At 43.7% G+C, this 23,710-nt stretch overlaps 1 protein-coding gene across 1 annotated transcript in view; it reads left to right on the top strand.

The window, feature by feature from the left end:
• Positions 1-9,092: 9,092 nt before the first annotated feature.
• Positions 9,093-23,710, top strand: part of SLC12A8 (solute carrier family 12 member 8) — a gene marked incomplete at both ends in the record, with an annotated part of 123,657 nt that continues 109,039 nt past the window's right edge. The window contains one exon of the mRNA XM_084230986.1: positions 9,093-9,143. Coding sequence (XP_084087112.1) covers positions 9,093-9,143 — 51 coding nt within the window. The remainder of the gene's footprint in view (positions 9,144-23,710) is intronic.

Genomic DNA, 23,710 nt, shown 5'->3' with positions numbered 1-23,710 from the left:
GTTTTTGGTCAATCATGGCTGGTCTATGAAGTAAAAGCAAATCTCATAGACGATAAGATTAAAATGTTTCCACCTGCTTCACCAGGCAGGAGGAAGGGGTACGTGTTTATCAGCATGGAGGTGGTAGACTGGCTGGCTCACCTTTTTCTCCTCTATTTTTCTTTTACCATTTATCTCCATTCTTTCCGTCTCCTTTGTTACTTCCCCCAAATGACTGCATGTGCCGCAGCAGGTATATTTACCAAGTGAAAACAAATAATGGTATGCGATGCCCAGTTTCTCATGCAAATTAGATTTATTCTAAATGTTTTTTAGTATTTCAGGGAAATTCAGAACTTAATTGTTCATCATTGGATTCCTGGCTTAGTTTGTAGACCTCTAATGGCATTTTGTTCACAGAACATAGAAACAGTTCCTCACACATAGGAATGAATGAGCAAGGCCGTGGGGATAAAAGACAGCAGGGGTGAAGGTATTAGAAATGAATGATGGTGGAGATTTGATGATGCATGATTTGGGTACCTGCAATTGGGGTACCAGAATTTCTGCACTTAACTAAGACATTATAAACAAGGTTCCCAAAGGAGGCAGAATGCTAGAGGGGGGAGAAAGCTACTTTATTATGTGCTGGACGTTTTTCCCAAATCCTAATGTAGAAATGAGTCAGAGGAATGTGGCTGGACTACAGCCTCCAGAGCCACTTCCTTCCCCTTGACGCTTCACCATCCTCTGAAGAGCAGGACAGACAGGAGTCCATCAAAGAGCAAGTAAGTCCCAACTCTACCTCTCCAGTTGCATAGGAACAAAGGAAGGAAAAAGAAAGCAAAAGTCCACCATGTTTGTATGCGTGACCCTTTATGGAAAATGACTGCTCACTGCTGGACGTGGTTAGATAAATGTTGTATAATATGATCAATCAGGTTGGTACCTCATGGGAAACAGGGCTAGTGAATATTTCTCAAATCCTTTTGATCCTTCCCTTCATCACGTTCACAGCCCAAGTCACCCTCAGTTCTTGCTTGTGCTCTTGCAAGTTTCTGCACATCTGCTCTTGTTATTCTCCAGGTCTTTCTCCACATAAACAACCCTTGAAAAACCTGTCAAAAAGCTTTTCTCAGTTACCTTTAAGTAAACACCGTAATCCTAACTTCCCACAGCCCAGGCGTCTCCTATAGTGAGCCCTGATCCTCTCTGCTCTTTCACTACTGAAACACTTTCAGCCTCTTGGTCATGTTCCACTCTGCCACAAAAACATGTTTCTGTACACCATCTACTAGTGCCCCCCCATCCCATTTCAGCTCCAGCATCAAAGCTTATTCTGATCTCTCTGATCAGGTCATAACTACTCCTCTGCCCCTACCTAACACCCTCCCCCACATGACCATTTCAGAGTCTCAGACCACCTTGTGCAGCTTCTTAGCACAGGTGACTATAATGAATGCTTATTAGTGTGAAGGTTTGACTAAGGTCTCCCTGCCATTCCCATCTAGAGCTGTCTTGCTCCCCATTTGTGTCAGAGTTGGGCACAGTGCTTGGTTTTCAACAGGTATTTGGTCAATATGGTGGAACGAGTGCTTAGGTCCTGAGACATACCCCAGTGCATCAAAGAATTTGCAGCACTCTTGGAGAATTGGGTTTTGTGGCTAGAAGCAGTGAGACCAGAAACTGGTATATGAGTTTCAAAGTGGTGATTTCTAAAAACAACAGATAGCTAAGCTGGGTTTCAATCCCAGCAACATTCTTGAATTTTCATAACAACTCCTCTAGGTAGGCTTAACAGGTCTTATCATTAATTCTGGGTTACAAATGAGGAAACAGGCTCAGACACATTAAGAACTTAGATGGACAAGGTCGCGTAGTATAAAGGGAGAGCCAGGACTTAAAAGTCAGACCTGATTGCTCTCATCTAGACTTTGAAGGCCTGTCACTGGGTCCTCCGTATATGATATTAAGCAAATGCTGAAGACCAGTTGCACTGTTATCGCAGGCCAGTAAGGCTGCCACTGTCATCCATAAAATCAATGGATCCTGTTCATTAGACTTCCTGCTGCACCCCATGGACCTGATAACAGGTGGCTGATAGAGGGAGAATGCCTTTCTCTTGTCAGAGGGCAAACCTCCAGAGTCAACAAATAGCTTAGATACTGAAAGAGAAACCTCGAAAGGAACTGGAGACACCTGACAGCAGGAGAGTAGGACACCTCCTACTCCCACAGCTCTGACAGGAAAAGCCAGAGCATGATTAGTCGTTCTGCTAATGTTGTATAATATGATCAATCAGGTTGGTACCTCATGGGAAACAGGGCTAGTGAATATTTCTCAAATCCTTTTGATCTATTTCCCACCTCTGGGAAATAGAAGCTCTCAGGCTGCTAGAGGGCCATGTGTCTCCATCAGGTAAGTCACCCTCTTCCAACTCCCAGTAATGCCTGACAGCCCTTCCTTCAGACTGCCTTCTTATGTCTGGGACTCTCGGAAACACATTTCAATCCAGGAAGAAGGAAATTCTTTTTCTGTCGTATATCTTCACCTGAGTCAGAGAGGCTCATTGTGCAGAGAAACTGGTATTGGAACCAGACCTAGTTTCAAATCTTGACTCTACCTCAGAGCCAGTAAACTTTCTGAGTGTGTGCAGTTCCTGGGTTTTTTAAAATAGGAAGGCATGCCCAGGGCGGTACATCACAATATCACAATGACTATATATAATTATTTAATAGAATATATAAGATTTAATAATTATGTAGAACTATATATGTGTAGTTATATAGTAAATTACCTGTGCTCCCTAAATGATATATTTCACATCCCCTTCTTGTTATTGAACATTATAACTGGAGTAAAACACCACTGTTGATAGTGGTGATATATTTTCCATCTATCAGGTATTTTAGGGGAGCGCAAAAAATGCCTCGAAGCTATTGACCTAGAAATTCTATGATTTTCAACCATGGTTGTACCTTAGAATTGCTTGAGGAATTTAAAGTGGATCCTGATGCCCAGGACCCACCCCAGACCCAGGTGTTGGTGTTTTCTGAAACTACCCCCAGTGACTATAAGATACCGCCTGGGGAGAGGATCACTAGTCTAGCTGACCCACCTCTTGTGGTCCTATTGACTCTAGCTCTGAGGCCTAGTTGTGAGATATATTTTTGTATAAATACATTATTTACATCACGATTTAATGTTTTCACACTTCTGTTTTCATTGACTTTGTCCAAGCTTTGGTCCCTTGCAGGGTTCAGACTTTCTGACAAATGAGGTCATTTTTCATGACATGGTTTCTTCTTTAGCCTTCACATGGAAGGCAATTCCCAGCATCAACCCCTGGAAGGAAGACAGGTGAGCAACTTCTGTCTGTGGCTGAGTGGGAATGGACCATTATATGTGGACCATTATATGTGGTCCATTATCTGGACCATTATAACCTCACTGTTGTGGGTTTCAGCTTGAGTTTGAGTTTGAGTTGTAGTGAACAGAATAAAAGGTGAGTTTAAAAATATTATGATTTTTTATATAACAGGACTGTGATAACAGTGAATTCAAACAATGAAATGAACACAAAACTGTGAAAGGAAAGGAAACACTTCACCTTGGTTGGATGAATTAGATATTGCTATCTATTCCTGAGTAACAAGTTACTCCAAAACATCATTGCTTCAAACAACAACAATGTATAATCTTTCCTGGCTTCTGTGATCAGGAATTCAGACAGAGTCGGCAATGACAGCTTGATTTTGCTCTGTAATGTATGCGACCTCGACTAGAAGAATCTAAGGCTGGGGACTAGAAATAATCTGGTGGAATAGTCTGGTGGTGAAAGCTGGTTATTGGTGAGGCCACCTAAGTGTGGGCTTTCCATGTGGCCTGGGATTCCTCACAACATGAATTCCAAGGGTAAGTGCTTTAAGAGCCAGGAAGCCAGAGGATCATCAATTGTCCTTAGGACTAACCTAAGTAGTCAAACAGTGTCATTGCTTCCATTTCTAGTGTTGGTCAAGACACATATAATGGTCCATTCAGACTCAAGGAGAGAGAACATAAACCCTGTCTCTCTCTGAAGGAATGTCAGTGTCATGTTGTAAGAAGAACACATGGGATGGATGTAATTTCTGAAATTACTAATTTCTGAAAAATACAGTCTGTCTCACGTTTGATTTTTACTTATGTAAAAGTCTTACTCATGTTTGTTCAGATTCCAAAAGAAACATGCTCATTGTAAGAAAAAAATTCAATAAAAGCCAAGAATTTGTACACCAAAGTAGATTTGCTCTATGACTTTACAATCTCAACCCCTCTCCAGTGATAACCACTAACAGATTGAGGTGTATTTTCCCATACTAACTATATACATATATCCATTGCTTTTTTTAAAAACTATAACAAACTATACACACTATTCTGCAATTTATTGTTTTTTCTTATTACTGTGTGATGAAAAGATGTGTCCTCTTAGCACATATAAAATCACCTAATTCTTTTTAGTGCTGGTTGTTGTAGTGTGACTGTACCGTAATTTAATCAGTTTTCTGTAAGTTTGCAATGAGGTTGTTCTCATTTTCTTAAATGATTACAAATTAGAATGCAATGAACATCCTTATACTAGGCCATGTAGTATCTTAAAAATTGAATTGTTCTGTAAAGGATATGCAGGGTATTTTTCAATGGAATAAGAATGGGTTTTTTTTTTTAAAGTTAATATCATTGTTATAAATCTACATTAGCCAGGATTCACTTCTTTTTCTTTGCAAATTTCTCTAGCCTTAAAGTGAAGAAACAGATACATTTGTTTCTAGGTTTAGAAGATGCTTATAAGTTTCTAAGGAAACTTCTCATTTACTTAGAAATGATGAGTGGCAGGAAGTAGGTAGTTATGAAGAAAGGGGTGGATTTCCTTTCTAGCGATTTTAGCTCAGGTTGATATAGAATTAAATGAGGAATCTTTAAAGTTTGTACTGATGTTTAGAGGAAGGTTCATCAGAAGGTGATGGCAAACAGGAAACCAACTTGAGGCAAAAACAGTCATGTGTGACCCAAAATTAATAAAGATGCAACATACGGATAATAGTGGATTCCAATAGTATGACTGTCACCTGCCGACCTCAATCCTTTATTTATAGACAGGTAACCTCATTTATTCTCAGATTCTTTCTGCTTGCAGAAATGGGTTATTAAAAACTCCTTTGCTGGAAACATGGATGGCGCTGGAAGGGATCATGCTCAGCGAAATAAGCCAGAAAGAAAAAGAAAAATACCGGATGGTCTCACTCATAGCAGGAATCTAGAAAACTTAAATAAGGGACCAGGAAAATGAATAACTATAAGAAAGTGAAAATCAAAATCAACAAACAACTATGAACCAGAGATACTCTATGGGAGGTGGGGGGGCGGGGAGGGGAGAGCTTGGGGTCAAAATAAGGGGGTTGCAATTGTATGGGGAATATAAAAATAAAATTTATTATTTAAAAAAAAAAGGACAAGCTTAGGAAGGTACAAAGAAAAAAGACATCTCTGTAACCATATTTAGAGGTAGCCACTGAAAGATGAGTTTACAAAAATTGCTAAATTTTAATTGTACTGGAAATTGGTGGAAGGAATGGAAATAAAATGAAGGAGCTGCTGGAAAAAAAAAAAAAAAACTCCTTTGCTGGGAATGAAGTTCTGTTACATTCTACAATATGGATAAACCTTGACATTGTGTGAAGTGAAATAAGTCAGTGCAATAAATCAGATATTGTCTGATTCCACTTACATGAAATATGAAGAAGCAAATTTATAGACAGAAAGTACATTAGAGATGATCACTAGCTGGGAGTAGGGGTGAGTGGGAAGTTATTAATGGATACTGAGTTTCTGTTTGGAGTGGTGAAAAAGTTTTGGAAATAACAGCGATGATGACACAATGTGGAGAATATAATTAATGCCATTGAATTGTACATTTTAAAATGGTTAAAATGGCATCTTTTATGTTATTTATCTTTCTACACACAAAAAAACCTTTGCTGGAGCAGGAGTGTTCTGTCAGCGTTCCCATGGCTTTGCCTTCCCTTTTGTTTTTAAAAGAGCAACCTCTATTTTTAGGGGTTTTTACACAAAGGCTCAGTGTGGGCGTGGGAAGTTCTCCCAGATGCCCTCCTGTTTCTCAGAAGCCCACATGGAAGCCTAACAAGTTATTTAAGGTTTAGGAAATATGCCAGATTGGAAATGGAGATAATTTAATCTCTGTATGTTAATTTAAGTTTTTTTTCTCCTGCAATTTGGGGACCTGAAAACCTTACTTCACCCCTGGGAAGTCCAGATCTGGGTCTTGTTACAGGTGGTGAGGATGATCCCTCCAGGGCACCAACCTCACTCCTGCGACAGACACATACACCTCAACATATGTATTATTTCTTGGCAAGATACCTTTTTTTAAAAAAAAATATTTATGCACACAAGAACTGGGGTACAGGCCAGAGGTGTGGGGGGCGAGAGGACTTACCAGAGACAAAGTGGGAAGCAGAACAGGCAGACAGACTGAAACACACTGCTGAGGGGAGCAGCAGGCGAGACAGGAGAGGTCTGCTGCGCCATGGGGTATCTCCCTGGCCCGGGATTGAACTCATGGTGCAGTGGCTGCTGACAGCTTTGTAGGTTGTGACTTAACCCCCTGCGCCACCAGGGAGGCCTGGCAAGATAATTTTTAAAAATATTTATTTTTTCTTGAATTGTATTGATTTGCCGATCGTTTACATAACTATATAGATTGGGAGTGCACCTTCACACCTGCCTAGGGGCTCAGGCCTCACTCACCTGGCAATTGTGTCAATTGCCTGTCAATTGCCCGCTCACCTGGCAGGGGCAATTCTGTCACCTTCCTTCCCCTATCTCCTCTTTCCTCCCCCCACACCATCCCCTCTAGTAACCAAGACCGCTTGTCAGAGTCTAAGAACTACTTTTGCTGTACTTTTTGGCAAAAGAGTTTTACTTTCTGCCAGCCTAAGGGCCACCTGGTCGGGTGACCAGCCGCGCCCTGGGATCCCTGCAGCTCAGAGTCTCAGCCTTCTCTCCGGCTTCTGCACCTGCCGGGGGGGGGGGGGGGGGGGGGGGGCTGCGGGCCCAGCGTGGGAGCCGCTGCTGCGCCGGCTCCCCAGCGTCCCTGCTCTGTGCGGGGAGCCACACTGCGAGCCTGTGCGCCTGGAGTGAGAGCGCGCGCGTCTCGGGCCCTGAGCCGCGGGCCGGGCACCTCAGCGCGCGGCATTGCACTGGCTGTCGAGGGCAGCAGCGGTAGCGGCGGGGCAAGAATGGGGGCGTGGGGGCCCTACCCCCTCTCGTTTGCTGTCTGCCGCACCCCGGGATCTAAATTTCCGTGGGTTCCCCCCAGCGGCTCTGCACACCCCGGGAGCCGCGCCCTTCTGGGCCGCGGTCGGTCTCCCCAGGTCCTAGCGGAGCGGGGGGCCCCGCGGCTCCTCGCTGTCCATATGGCGCCAAGACTCGCGGGTGCAGCGAGGCCGGGGGGCCGGGGCGGGCCCCGCCGCGCCCGCGGGACAGCTGCGCCCGCACCGCCCGCACCGGGCCGGCCACGTGGCGGCGGGGCGGGGCCGGGGCGGACCCAGCGCGGGGAGCTCGCGTCCCGGAGCAGGTGAGGGCGAGGGTCTGGGGAAGGCAGGGCCCGGGGGGGTCCCGGGACCGGCCCTCACCCCACCCGCGCCCGTGCTGCTGTACGGGGTCCGGCGTGGTTGGGCCCCCTGCGCCCCGGCTCCGGGACACCCTCCTCTCCTCCCGGACACCTGGCGCGCGGGCACCCGCGGGTCGGCACCTGGGCGCTCGGGCTCCTCCCGCAGGAGGCCCGGGTTTCCCCCGTCGCTCTGCCGCCCCCCGTGTCTCCCCCGCACCCCCACCCCTCCCCTCCTCCCGGCTCCCGCGAGCCTGCCAGCGGGGCTGGGGCGCTGCTCGAGTGGGCGTGGGCTGCCTCACTGGGGGTTCGCGTATTGGGGGTGCTCAGGGGCGCGAGCCCGAGGGGGTTCGGCTTGCTCTGGCTCCGGGGCGGATCTCAGGAGGTCTCGGGGTGCTTCCCCGCAGCCCCGGCGGCGAGGGCGCGGGCACGCGAGGCCAAGCGCCACTGACCGCCCGGTCGGCGCGGGGCCGGGTCGGGGCGGGCTCGGAGGCAGCGGGGAAGGTGTGGGAGCCCTGCGGGGGCCCTTGGCTCCCAACTCGTAACCGCAGACCCCCAAATCCATGCAGTCTTCCCAGCTTCTCTGAGCAGACTCTTCGTTTCCCGGCTCCCCCCACCCCCCTTCTGCCTGAACACTCCTCAGAGAGCGCGCCCTTCCTCGCCGGGCTGGCGCTCTCCCGGCCGCGTTCTTCTCGCAGGAAGACAGACTCTACCCGAGCTGCGCCAGTCATTTTCCCTTTTCCACCTTCCCCCACAATGGTGCGAGGCCCTTCTAGGCTTCCCCCTGTGCTGGGGTGAGGGGCACACAGAGCCAGCCACTGCTCCTGGGGAAACTGGGTCCCGGCAAGACTGTGCTCGCTGATGAGAACCAAACCCAGATAGTGATGCTTGGACACCTTTTGCTTAGCTTCCCTCTCCCTTCCTTCCTCTTCCTGGCCCTTCTGTGTCGGGCGCCCAAGACAACCTCCTGATGGCTCCTCTTCCCCAGCTGGGTTCCGTCTCTGTGCACTAACCACCCGTGGACAGTTCCCGGGGCCCATGGTTTCCCTGCCCTGGAGAGAAGGGTTCACAAGGCAGACAAGATGGTGAGGGACGCAGAACTGTGCCTCCAGGGGCTGGCCAGCTGGCCAGGCGTCTGTGTCCTCCCCACCCCACAGTTTGAGGGAACTCAGGGAAAGAGACCACTGAGGGTGGCTGTTGCTTTAGGACTTAAATGGGAGCGAAGGCAGGCTCTGAAGGAGGGCTGGAGTCTATCTGGTACCAAAGACCCCGTGGGCATGAGATTCCCATGAGGTGGAACAAGGTTTCTTCCTCAGCAGAAGGCCTGTCTGGTAGAAAGAATGGACAACGTAAAGGCGAGGAGGAGCCCACCTGGCTAAAGATCATGTTTGTCTTCCAGAGGAGACAGCGTATCCCGACCTCCAGGATCCATTCTGAGAAAATGGCCCAGATGTCTCAAGTGCAGGAGCTCTTCCATGAGGCAGCCCAGCAGGTAGGTACGGGCGGTGTGGAGGTATTTGATGGAACTGCCTGTAAGCAAGAGGTTTGCCAGACAGGAAGACGAATGGACACATTACAGTGTACTATTTTAAAAGTAATCATCTCAGAAATTTATTTTGGTATTCCAGCTTAATCACAAAAATATTTTAGCCAACTCTTTTTTTTTGTTTTGTTTTGTTTTGTTTAAAGATTTATTTAGTTTTGCACACAAGAGCTGGGGTATAGGCCAGAGATGCTGGGGGTGAGAGGATTCACCAGAGACAGAGTGGTGAGCAGAACAGGCAGATTCTCTGGGTTTGCTGAAATACACTGCTGAGGGGAGCAGCAGGCGAGCCAGGAGAGGTCTGCTGCACCATGTGGGTAGCTCCCTGGCCGGGGATAGAACTCGTGCTGCAGTAGCTGCTGATAGCTTCATAGTGCTGAGACTTAACCCCTTGTGCCACCAGGGAGACCCCATTTTTTTTTTCAGCCAACCCTTAACCAACTGTGTACAGAAAATCATCTTTTGGTATTATTGGAGGTGGTCCCCTCATCCCCTCCATAGAGAACTTCCATGAACAGCATTCAGATAAGATGAACTCCTTTTAATGTTGAATCAAATGAATGTAAGAAGTTAAATTTATTTCTAAAAAACTCGTGTATACTGAAGCAAAATGGATTTCTGGATCCCCTGATATCTGTAGGTTTTATGTTTATTCTCCTTTATCTTCTCCCTATTGACCATTAGTTATAGCAAATATTCATTGTAGATATGGAATTTAAATAGCTCTCTCCAGGGACAGAAGATCAATGCCTTTAAAAAACAACAAAAACTGTGCTTAGGTCTTTAGGAAGTGGCCTTCAGGGATGGTGGAGGAATCCGAACTGGTGAGTTGCCCCCTCTTCCTGTACACAGGTGCATGTAACAGGCACAGCACATTGGCTGGCAGGTGGTAAAAACAGCAAAAGTTACTGTTATCCTTCCCACAGCTGTATTCCTGAACCCTCATACGAGCTCCTTGCTCTTAGCTCCAGAAATATTCAAGAAATGGGTGGCTGAGGCTTGGATTAGACCCTCAAAGATATTTTCAGTCCTGGGTGAAAAGACCTGTGGTTATGTACTTAGAGTGTTCAAGGACCCTCAGGGACCTTGATTTGTCAGGGGTCTTATTTAGCTTAACCAGTCATATAAGACTAGATGAGTGGCTATGTATTTTTTAAAGATTTATATATTTATTTATGCATACAACAACTGGGGTACAGGCCAGAAGTGTGGTGGGGGTGGGGTGAGAGGATCCACCAGAGACAGAGTGGGGAGCAGAACAGGCAGACTGACTGAAATGCACCGCTGAGGGGAGCAGTGGGTGAGACAGGGGAGGTCTGCAGCACCGTGTGAGTCATTCCCTGGCTGGCTGGGGATTGAACTCGCGCTGCAGAGACTGTGGATAGCTTCATAGTGCTGTGCTTAACCCCCTGTGCCACCAGGGATGCCCTCTCCTCTATTTAAAACCGTGTCCATCAACCAGAATTCAAACCTTTTAGCCTAAGCCCTGCACAGACTGAATGACCCAATCTGAGATTTGAGTCTGGTTCCTGCGTCTTCCTCTTTGTACCCCACCTTCCAGCCAAAGCTCATCATTCCCCAGACTCTGTGCCTGTATTATGCCCCCACATTGGTCTTTGCTGACACTTCTCATTCAACTGGTTTGTCGTGGGAGCTCTCCAAGTACCAAGGGCAGTGCCTGGATTTAAGTGGAAAATGTTAGCTGACCAACCGAATGGACAAATGACGAGGTAACTGCAATGCAGGTTGATTGTCATAAGTGCCCTAAGAGACAGTTGATTTTTAAAATGTGGTGGATGCAAAGATCTCTGTCACCTCCATCCTTTTCCCTGGATGTCACTCTCAAGGTCTTCCGCTCACTATCTAGACACGTTAGAAACCCCACTCTGTTCTCTCTTTTCCTTGCACTGTCCTGTCCAAGGTACCATTTCTTGACTGAATTATTCTTACCTTCCTCACTTATTTTTCCACATTGCTACTAAAGGTAGTAGCTTAAATCTTTTCTAAAGCTTAAGTCTGTGAATTTGACTTCTCTACTTAAAGCCTTTCACTGATTTCTCACTGCCTTCAGAATTTGGTTTAAACTTATCCACCCCCAAGGCTTTCCACAACCTGTGGTCTGATCTATCACTGCACTTAACTGTGGCGCTGAAATGAGCTTTCTTTCCTGCCTCTGTTAAGGTTGCAGCTCTTTAAGTTCGACGACATGTCTTATTCATTTTTTTATCTCCAATACTTGCCATCAGAAGGTGTTCTAATATCTTCTGCAGATGACGCTTCATTGATGCTGGCTCAACTGAAGTGAATTCACCTGGCTGGGGTTTGGGGGAGCTGCCATTTAATTTGATCTTGAAGTATTGGTGGAAGTAGAATGTATAGTGAAGTTGGGAAGCACATCCCAGGTTGAGAGTGTAAGAAGATGATAATAACTACCAATGGGCAGGCAGTTACTTTGTACTGAACATTTAAATTCCATGGCTTCATCTAATTTTTTTTTAAAGATTTATTTGTTTATGCACAGAAGAACTGTGGTGTAGGCCAGAGGGGAGGGGGCAGTGAGAGGATTCACCAGAGACAGAGTGGGGGACAGAACAGGCAGATCTACTGAAATACACTGCTGAGGGGCGCAGCGGGGAGACAGAGGAGGTCTGCTGTGCCATATGTGGGTTAGCTCCCTGGCTGGGGGATCAAACTCAGACCGTCACAGTGATCTTGCTGAGACTTAACCCCGGGGCCACCAGGGAGGCCCCACTTTTTCTGAAATTCACAACAACATTCCAAAGTAGATATGATTATTTTGGTTTGGCAGATGAAAAGTGGAGGGACTCCGAACCCATGTCTGTTTGTTGCTATGGCCAGGCTTTAATCCTTTCTGCTGTAATACCTCCTTTTCTGATGGCATGAGCAGAGTTATACATATGATAAAGTAGCCTGTGTGGGGAACAGACAGTAGGCTGGGTGGCTAATGTGTTGAAGCTGAACTCTGAGAGTGGCTGACCCTCCAGAAGCTTTTCTGCCTTTACTCCAGTCCTGGCGATCAGGAATTCTGGTAAGAACATGCTTCCAGTGGGAAGACAGGCTGGTGGGTATTAGGACAGACTCTGCAGTTCAGAGCTGTTTTCTCTTGGTCACTGTGACTGTGCAGTAGCTCTAGGACATTTTGCCAGAGTGGTGATGCTTGTGAGTTAGGTGGAGGGGTGAATGATTGGATTCTTGGGGATTCTTGGTTTGCCTTTGTCTCAGGACCAGGTAAGGGTAAAGGGGTGTGTGTGTGTGTATGAGAGAGAGAGAGAGAGAGAGAGAGAGAGAGAGAGAGAGAGAGAGAGAGAGAGAGAGAGAGAGAGAGAGAAAGAGAGAGAGAGAGAGAGAGGCTATAGAGAAGAAGCTGTAGATCTGAGGCTAAAGATACAGTGATCACAGGTGCATATATAGCCTGGGTTCACACACTGACTCTAATACTTTGTGATGTTGGGCAAGTTATTTAACCTGGCTAAGCCTCCACTTCCTCAACTATAAAATGACTACAATAATAGAACTCACCCTAGAGAGTTAAGAAGATTAAGAGATAACTCATGTAATGTTTAGTATAGCACTCTGTCCATAGTCAACATTTAGTACATGTTGGGTAGTAATAAAACTAAGGTGGGGAGTATGTGTTTGGCAGATGAGGTAGCAATATAAATAATCAGAAAGTTCATTTGGCAAAGCCAAATGGAAGCTCTAAGGCAGGAGTCCTAAATCCATAATGATTCCAGTGGCCAAAACCGGAATGTGGAACATGGTCCAGTACAACCTGCTGGGTGGGCGGTGCCCTGAGGGGGATGGGAGGCACTCTAGCCTAGAGCTGTGTGCGAGTGTGTGCGTGTACACCTCCTGAGCTTCTGGCAGGTGTGAGATTTGTTCTAGGAGTTTCTGTCCTTGGGTGCTTTAGTGTGGTTTGGTTGTGGACTTGACCTGGAAACTGGGGTTCCGGATTCTGCCTACGCCACTAGATGTACTGACACCTTGGGCAGGTTACTCAGGGACTTCAGTCTGCGTCCATAGCTGTGAGAGAGGGTAAGCATACCTGATTTTCAGGGTTTTCATGCCATACGTGGAAGGATATGGCTGAGTGCCAATCACATGGCAAGCTCGAAAGACAATGTGTGTTTCATGATTGGATGAAGCAGATTTCACACTGAACCCCAGAGTAGGTTGGGAAGCAAAGGAACAGCTGGTGCCATAGGATGGTGACCAGAAAGCAAACAACAGTGGAGTCCGTGCTTGCCTCTGCCAGTCACTGAACACAGTGGACTGTGACATGGTGTGTCAGGAGATGAAGCAAGCAGGAGATGCAGGTAGCCTGAGACAGGGGCAGATGGCAGGCAGATATGCTGTGGGTGGTCTGAAGGCCTGCAGGATCAAATGCTTTGATCTTTGGGAAGAGTGAGAAAATCGAGCTCAGTTTACCAGTCTATTCCTGCCAGGACTTCCAGCTGCTGCTGCAGATATTAAAGCAGAAATCTCTTAATTACTATGGAATAAGGAATGCCTCCAGCTAATCTGTGGCTTTTGTCCTCCTCCTCCAGGGTTGGATGGTCTCCAGGGAAACTTAAAGGGATGCTGTGTCATGCTGTGGTGTGAGATGAGTTACCAAAAGCCACAGACTGGCTAGTATGAGTGACTCATATTCTTTTTCTTCATCCAGCTTTCCTCCATACATTTCATCTCCAGCAGAAGTAGGTCCAGGAGGACCCTTTTCTTGGAAGTCTGTGGGCTCAAGTCAAGCTTTCCTGACTTAGTCCTAAGCTAGTCACTCTAGGAAGAAGCCCAATGCAAACCCAGGGAGGAGGGGCCCCCAAAGAGCATTTGACCCACATGTGGGAGGAGGGGTTTCCAGGTGTATGAAGCTGGCTGACTTCCAGGTTGTGACCTCATCTGACCCTGCACTGTGCCCCAGCATTGCCTAATTTCCTGCCCTCCATCCTCCTTTGTTCTCTCCCAGTTTTCTCCTCCTAGTTTCAGTCACTGAGGAGGTCAGCGTGGCATAGCAAGAATAAGGGAGCTTGGGCTAGTTGTGGGCACCAGAGGAGAGGGAAGCGCACCAACAGGAGCGGCACACAGAACTGAACATGTTAAGAGGCAGAGGGTCCTTTGACATCTTGCTTAGCACGTCAGAAAATAAACCAGAGATGATGATGACTTGCCCAAGGAACACACACAAAGACTGGCAGACTCAGTGTGGAACCGAGGCTGCTCAGTGGGCAACACAGACTGGGTCATCTTTATGCATCCCATCTTTAGGTTTGAATATGATTTTGATCATTGGTGTCAGGCTTCATTGCAAATAGTTTGCTCTTATTTCCTGTGTCCTCATTATCCAGTGTACAGTTAAGGACCAACTTGTATTTCTTTTAAAGATTTATTTATTTACGCATAAAAGAACTGGGGTACAGGCCAGAGATGTGGTGGGTGAGAGGATTCACCAGAGACAGTGGGGAACAGAACAGGCAGATTGACAGAAGTACACTGCTGAGGGGAGCAGCAAGTGAGACATCTGTTGTGCCATGTGGGCAGCTGCCTCGGCGGGGATCGAACTTGTGCTGCAGAGGCTGTGGACAGCCTTATAGGTTGCATCTTAACCCCTTGCACCACCAGGGAGGCCCCCAACTTATATTATTGCTGTGTATTTTTCAGGCCTGTTTTGGCATCTTAAAAAAAAAAAACTCTATGCAGAAAAAAATGTTCAACATCAGTAGTTATCAGGGAAATGCAAATCAAAACCACAATGTGATACCACCTCACCCCAATAAGAATGGCCCACATTAAAAAAAAACGTAGACAACAAATATGGAGATAAAGGAATCATCTTACACTGCTGGTGGGAATGTAAACTGGTCCAGCCACTGTGGAAAGCTGTGTGGAAGTTACTCAGAACACTAAAAATGGAGCTACCGTATGATCCAGCAATTTCACTGCTAGGACTCTACTAAAGGACACAAAACATTAACTCGAAAAGAAATCTGCCTGCCTATGTTTATTGAAGCACTATTTACAGTAGCCAAGATAAGGAAACAACCCAAATGCCCCAAATTAGATGAATGATCAAAAAGTTGTTTTATAGATATTCAATGGAATATTACTCAGCAATCAAAAAAGACAAACTTACGCAATTTGCAGCAACATGGATGTAACTGGAAGGGATTATGCTAGCCGAAATTAGTCAGAAGGAAAAAGGTAAATACAGGATAGTCTCACTTATATGTGGAATACAGAAAAACCAAACAAAAGGTCAAGAAAATGTCAAAGCTAGCAAGCTGACCTTAGAACTGAGGCATAGAGCAAAGGAGGGGACAAGAGGTGGGGGCAAAACAGGCGGGGGTTGAACACAAGGGAATATGGTGATGGTTCATGGGCGGTCCGGTGGTGAGAGAACTGGGTACTATAACGATGTAAGAAAAAAATTAATTAATAAAAAATAATCAATATGCACAGTGAGCCTTGGCACCCACACACTGGGTAATAGCACATTGCTTAATGGTGTGCAAAGAAATGAATGCAGTGTAGAGAAGGGGACCTGAGACAAGGCCAGCTTGTTAGCCTCCCCTTAATAGATAAGGAAACAGGGCTCAGAATACTTGGGTGGAAGAGAACGACTCAGATCTGGGGCTCTCGGAATGTCACTCCTCTCACCTTAGTTTTCGTAGACCATCATGTTAATATGATTTTTTTTAAAAGATTTATTTATTTATTTATACAAGCGCTGGGTACAGTCAGAAGCGCGGGAGGGTGAGAGAATTCACCAGAGCCAGAGCGGGGAGCAGAGCAGGCAGAAGGACCGAAGTACACTGCTGAGGGGAGCAGCGGGCGGCAGGAGAGGTCTGCGCGCCATGTGGGACCCTCCTCCGGTGGCCGGGGAGGCCCCATGTTAATATGATTTTTAAGGATTCTTTTTAGTAAGAGAAAGAAGAATACAAATAATGAATGCAAGTTTAGTTGTATTGTTTGGAAAGGGCCCCATGAGTGAAGGGTGTGGTGGCTTATGTTGCTAGCATCACTATAAAGCCACCGATGGTTCCTGGACAGAACCAGCTTTTGGAAGTGGCAGAAGAAAAGAGGGTTATGGTGCAGGAGTCTACGGGAGAGAAAAAAGGACAGAAGCTGGGCTCAGGATTAAGATGTTTCTGAACATGTGGGCAGTCACCTTTCCTCCTTGGTCTCCTCTGTCATCACCTCTTTCCATTTTACAGACCTGTTTGTTACTTAGCCTAGGAGGCCAGTCTGAAAATGACAACTGGACCAAAGTGCATATTTGTCAAAAGTGGAATGGAAACATTTTTTTCAGTAAAGGTGTCCTAGAAACTGGAATGGCAGTGTTTTCTGCGCTGAAGTGAACTAGGTGGGATTCCCTCTCACTTCCAGTTTTCTTTATGGAGGGGACTCAGCATGATGTGGCGACGTCAATGCCAATGAGAGAAAATGTGCATTACTAATTTTTCCCCCAAAAAAGGAGGATTGTCATGCCATGCATGGCCCCAGCAGGAACACCAGGCTTTGTCAGGAGGAAAGCAGAGGTGCAGGGAAAGCTTGAGCCACAGGGCCTTTATTGGGGTTCCTGTGGGAAAGATATGGCAGGGCAGAGTAAACATCTGAGGAGTAGCTAGTTTGAATAGTTTCAGCAGGTTTGGGGCTATGGTGGTCTCCAGGTGCCTGGTGTCTGACCCTGAAGTGATTTAGGGCAGGGGAAATACTGGCTTGCTGTAAGAGAGTTAGCTAAAGTGGGTGTTTTGGGGTTGGGACTCAGAATTGGTTCTTGGGCACATGAAAGATGTGCTCTTCGTGAGCCCCTTGCTCTAAGATTGGCTAGCCCCAGGAGGGTCAGTCTGCCCTCCCTTTCAGAACACCGTAAGAAAAAAAAAATAAAAAGCATGGTCAATGCATTCTGCCTAGCTGGGAATGAATGGACTAGGTGACTTCAGAACTTCTCACTGCCGTAGGTACGTTTCATCTGTGACCAGATACAGAAAAAAATTCAGTTATTTCCATTCTCTAATAGATTGGGGTTTGCAGTGAGAATTCTGGGTGCTGTGTTAATGACTGAAATACTATTCTTGCAATTCGAGTAAGGTGCCCCTAGCTGGTGCTTAAATTTTGGTCTGCCCTTGTGGAACACCCTGGTTTCCTATAGGGTGGGCTGCTGAAGTTTAGCATATTTCCCCACTCACCTTATACTTTCTTAGACCAAGGTGTCTGTCTTCAGGATAGTATTTTAGACTCAAGATAGTCCTGTATTCATAAAGCAATATGAATTAATTGTTGTAAGATTTAAAGAAATATATATACCTCAGTATAATTCAAATCAATATCTTTCTCACTTTTCAATCATTGTCAAGTATAGTTAATATCATTCTACAATCTTTTTTTCTGAGTTTTTTTTGAAGGATTTATTTTATTTATTTGTGCATATAAGAGCTGGGGTGTAGGCCAGAGGTGTGTGTGGGGGGTGGGGGGTGGAAGAATTCACCAGAGACAGAGTGGGGAGCAGAACAGGTGGACTGGCTGAAATACACTGCTGAGGGGAACAGTGGGTGAGACAGGAGAGGCCTGCTTAGCCATGTAGGTAGCGCCCTGGCTGGGCATCAAACTTGTGCTGCAGTGGCTGCTGAAGCTTCATAGTGTGGAGGCTTAACCCCTTGCACCATCAGGAAGGTCCTTCTTCTGAGTTTTAAAACCATAATCAAAAGACTAATGTTTGTAGCTACTATGGTATGCTTTGGAATAGGTTGGCATGGGGTACAATTGTATGGGGAACATAACCAAAATGAAAATGCATACATTGTGCAAAAATGAAAAATGATGTATTACATAAAATAAAATATAAAAAAAAAGTTTTTAGAGGTGGCACCTGTTCAAGTTTTCATGCATTTCTAATAGGATAATGCTTGGCATTTTACTTCTCAGGAGAAAATTTGGTTCTGTTTACATTTCCTTTTTTTTGTATTGTTGTATATGTGTGTGTTTTCTTCTCCATGCAAACAGGCATAAAGGAGCAATGGGTAGTGGAGTAAATACCTCTGGTCTGTGTGAAAACACCATGCTGCAACTTTGCCAGTCTGCAGCTACCTTAGAGGTCACATCCATGGTCCCCGTCAGCAGTTACAGAATTTAGGCTCTTAATGAACAACTTGAAGCAATGGTGGCCTTGCAGTCTTCTCTACCCCAAAGAAGTTATTTATGTCTGATCCAGACAATAAATTTTCTTGAATATGAATCCGGTATTCCTAGAATTTAACTTAAAACAAATGCCATGACCCATTTTGAGTAACTTTCCTTTTTCATTTTAGGCAATTACTAGTAAAGAACAACACAATGGTAAAACAATTTTTTTTTTTCAAAAAGACACAAAAGGGATTTAAGGACAGACATTAATTTTACAAAAGGCTTTATTGCCTTTAAGTATCGTGTTCATCCAATATGTTCAAAATGTGTGATTCCATTCACAGGCATTTTTTAGTGAATTCATGCGTAAAATGAAGTTGAGCTATAAATAGTATTACTAAGTGTAAGTCCAAAAAAAAAAATTCCATTCTATTTTAAAAAAATCTAATAAAACGACAGTTTTTCTTTAAATAAAAACAAATTGGTATTTTTTAAATCACGTAAGTGCTCCATGCAGTCAAAAACATTTTAAACAATAGAAAGTGATATAAAATGGAAACAATAGAGAGTGATATAAAAAGGCCTCTACCCCTTCTCTTCACTCTTGTTCCCTTGTCACTGCTAATGGTTTCTGGTTTTTGTGTTTCCTTGTAGTTAAATTATAAATTTAAATAATATACTTATGCCTCAATCTTTTGACCAAGTTAATAAAATTTATATTTTTCTCTGTAACAATAATGAACAGGGCCTCCCTGGTGGCGCTGTGGTTGAGCCCTGGGCTGCGAAGCTGCTCTCAGCCTCTGCAGCACCAGTTCGATCCCCGGCCGCCAGAGAGGGTCCCACATGGCATGCAGACCTCTCCTGCCGTGCCCGCTGCTCCCCTCAGCAGTGTATTTTGTCAGTCTGTATGTTCTGTTCCCCGCTCTGGCTCTGGTGAATTCTCTCACCCTCCCGTGCTTCTGACTGTACCCAGTGATTGTATAAATAAAAAATAAAAAAAAAACCAACAATAATGAACATTTTCTTGTTTGTTATAATTGGTTATAAAAGTTTGAAGTCTATAAATAGCATTTATAACAGTAAGATTTGTGTGTGTGTGTATTTAACTGAATAATAAGTGACTTTATTGGACTCATGGAGAAGAATACACACTTTAAGTCATTAAACTCTGCTGCTTCGGAGCAACAGGGTCTTAATTTCCTGTAATTCTTCTGGTTCCTAAACTCTTCTTTATTTTGTTCTCCAGGTGTCTGCAGCTACTGCTGTTTCATATATGGATCAATGATAGTAAATTGTTCTTTCCTTTGCTTATTATAGAAGTGTAGGAGGCCAACTTTTTCATGAACTTCAAAAATATCATTTTACAGTGGATTGAATCCAGAAGTAGTTTTGCTATATTTTTTATCTTTTGGGGAAAGTAGTTATTTTTCATTAAAACATGCCATTCATTTTAACAGATAATGGGCTTATTGTTAAATGAATTAATAAATATTTTTAAATATCTCCTTTGTGTGTCTGATGTGATAAATATTGATAGGAATAATACACACAAACAAAAATTTTGTGGGATCCTCAATAATTTTTAAGACTGTAAAGAGGTTTTGAGAGTATCTGTTTTAGGGGTTAAATATACATGTTAAACTTCTCATAATTTATTTAGAATTAAAATTGTACTACCTCAATGAAAAATGTAGGAATTTTGGCAATCAAATAGGCACATTTACCAACACCCCTAATCTTTTATGCTGTAGGTGCCATGTATGTTACTTCCAAATGGTGATAAAACCTCCAAGGTAACATGATGCCCAGTGATTGCCAGAGGCTCATGTTCACCCCTGATTCTGGACTTGTTGCTGCTTAGATGCCTTGGAAGGCAGCTCTTTCTGGCTACCTTTAGTTTTTTTCTTCACCGCTCCAGACCTGCAATAATTCTTCCTAATGTCTGATGGGCTGATAGCATTTGATTTTTCCCCTTTCTATTTTTCTTATAGTTTCATATTTAAAAGAAAAGTATTTTTCTGTCCTTTGCATGGTAATTTGGAAGCAAGGAAAGAGCTTACTCTGAGATCTTAAAAAGCTTGTCTGATATCATTTTTTAAAGTACCTTTCATTCATTCCTTCAACTAACTCACATTTAGTAAGTACCTGTTCTGTGTAGGGCATGACGGGTCCAAGGGTGAATAGCTATTTTAAAAACAAATTTCTAGACTCTTTCATAAAAATAGCTTTTATTGAAGTTATTATTTTTCTTTATTTTTAAACTTTCCTACAAAGAACCCCCATATCCTCTTGAATCAAATTTACCAGTTGTTGATGTTCTGTTCTTTGGCTTTATCATTTACTCACACTCTCATTCTAGAATGTGTGTTTGTGTGTCCATATATATTCTATGTATTTTAATTATATTATCTATTCACATTTTTTCCTAAATCATTGAAAATAATTTGCAGATGTCATAGCCCTTACCTATGAATATTTCAGTGTGTATTTCCTAAGGATAAGGATTTTCTTTTACTGAACCACAGTATTTATCAAGACCAGGACATTTAGCATCCTATTATCTAATTCACAGTTCCACATTCCAGTTTTGCCAATTTTCCCATTAATACCCAACAGCTTTCTCCGCTGGTCCAGCACAGTGCATGGTATGTAGTTGTCATGTCTCTCTAGTTCCTTCTGGAATAGATCCAGAGTCTTTCATGAGCTTAACAGTTTTTTAAAAGCACAGCTGAGTTATTTTAGAGAATATACCTCAATTTGAGACATGGTTCCTGTGATTATATTTTGGTTTCATATGTCTGGCGGCAGCCCACGGAGTGATTTTGTTCTCCAGGTGTCATATTAGAAGGTGCGGGATCTCTGTCCCATTCTCGGTGATTTTAACTTTGGTTATTTGAGGTGGTATCTGCTAGGTTGAGCCACTGTAAAGTCACTAATTTCCGCTTTGTAATTAGTAAATAATTCCTTGGGGATACTATGGAGATATGCTGTTCCTCCCGTCTTTTAGTCCCGGATTGTTTTAGCATCTGTTGATGATTTGTGGCACTTGTCAATGTGGTGGCTGCAATGAGGATTTGCTAACACCATTCTTCCTACATATACCAGCTTGTCTTCTACTGTGAGGGACTTTCCATCTTCCTCATTTTTTAACTTATTCATTTATTTAGATCTTTGTGGCCTCAAATTCTTGTTTTTTTCATGAGTATTCTATTGCTATGTTATTTGTTTTGATTCTAAAATTGTTCTAGATTTGGCCAGCAGCAGCCCCTTGAAGATGACTTCTATGACCATTTTTTTTGTATGTGTGTGTTTGCACTTCCTTATTTTCTGGCACAGAATATTCCAGACTTGTTTTGTACTTTTCTGTCTCAGCCCTGAATCAGCCATTTCTCCAAAGAGTCCTGGCTCCTTAAAGAACGGTGTTTAGAGAAAAAGATCCGGCTGCTGTGAATATTCATTGGTACTATAGCATCTTGACTTGTAGATACTTCAAGTGGACAGAGAGAAGAAAAAAAATACATATTTACATAGGTGTGTATATTTCTATATTTATCGAAAACCATTAATTCAAACTGATGATACCTTAATTCCAATTCATCAACATAGCATTCATTCTTCTATTCTTTCCTCTTTCTTTAGTGTAATTCCCTCCTCCAATAGTGAAAAACTTGACTCCCATTCAATATATTTTCTTATTTGGCCCATCCTATAATTTACAGAAAGTAAGCTTGAATTGAATCTATTTTCTGAAGCTTTCCACCCTTGCAAGCTCTTACCCCTGCAAAAAATTCCTATCCCCACCAAAACCAAATTTTGGGACACGCCCAGAAAATATGGCAGAGTAAACCAAGTCAGGAAAATATCTCCATAAGGTAGAAAACAACTTAATTTTCCAAACAGGAGTATCAGGACACCTGATTACCCACACACCTGCATTATAGAAGGACTTCCAGATCATAAGAAGTCTGTGAAAGTAATAATCTTTTAAATTTAGAAAGATAATAATATACTTCTTAGGCTAAAAAATCAACTTGTTTTGGGCGGGAACTCACTTTGCATACAAAGGTTACTTTACTTTTAGAATAATTTTTTATTTTATTTCTAATTTTATATTTTCACTATAAAATTAATTAATTTTATTTTATTTTTAAAGATTTGTTTATGCATACAAGAACTGGGGTATAGGCCAGAGGTGCAGGGGGTGAGAGGATTCACCAGAGACAGAGTGGGGAGCAGAACAGGCAGAGTGATGAAATCCACTGCTGAGGGGAGCAGTAGGTGAGTCAGGAGAGGTCTGCTGTGCCATGTGGGCAGCTTCCTGGCCGGGGATCGAACTTGTGCCGCAGAGGCTGCGGATAGCTTCATAGCCTATTTCTGAACCCTCTGCGCCACCAGGGAGATCCCTGTGTACTTTAAATTTTATCCATATCCCTGATTCCTTTAATATTAACATATATCACATTTCCGCTACCACTCTCTCTCCATAAATGTGTGGATATAATGTGTATATTTACATATTAATATGTTCTTAGGTATGTATTTGTGTGCACATGCATATAAATGTATGTACATGTGTGTATGTAAATCCTTTGAGAGTAATTTGTATACTATAGCAAATTAAAAATAAAACCCCAAACTCTCAAACTTTCTATCTAGAATTTTAGTGCGTAGTTATTTTTTCTTGAGACTTAAAGTATATAGTCAAAGTGCTGTGTTTAAAAATTACCCTGGTCAGTTCTTTTCCACCTTGAGTTGTAGGTATGTTATTCATTTGAAATGCAGTTAGGTTAATTTGTTTCTCTTTGTATTTTATTTTAATTTTTGTCACTCATCCTTATGATTTTATTTTATTTTATTAAGATTTATTTATTTATGCATACAAGAGCTGGGGTACAGGCTAGAGGTGTGGGAGGTGAGAGGAGTTACCAGAGACAGAGTGGGGAGCAGAACAGGCTGATTGACCGAAATACACTGCTGAGGGGAGCAGCGGGTGAGTCAGGTCTGCTGCGCTATGTGGGTAGCTCCGTGGCTGGCCAGGATTGAACTCGTGCTGCAGAGGCTGCAGACAGTTTCATAGCTTGCATCTTAACCCTTGTGCCACCAGGGAGGCCCTTAATTTATTTTGAGTATATAAAACATTATTGTGATTCCAAAAGTCACAACTATATGAATGGGTGTACTCTATAGACAAGAATTCTTTTTTTTTAATTTAATATATTTTATTTTATATAATTCTTACATCATTTTTCATTTTTGTACAATGTATGCACTTTTATTTTGGTAATATTCCCCATACAATTCCACCCGCTTATTTTGACCCTAATCTCTCCTCTCATCCTCCCCCCCACCCTGTAGTGTGTCTCTTGTTTATAGTTGCT

The sequence above is a fragment of the Talpa europaea genome (assembly GCF_964194135.1).
Source record: "Talpa europaea genome assembly, chromosome: 4".
NCBI lineage: Eukaryota > Metazoa > Chordata > Mammalia > Eulipotyphla > Talpidae > Talpa > Talpa europaea.
This window is presented reverse-complemented; position numbering and strand designations above follow the sequence as displayed.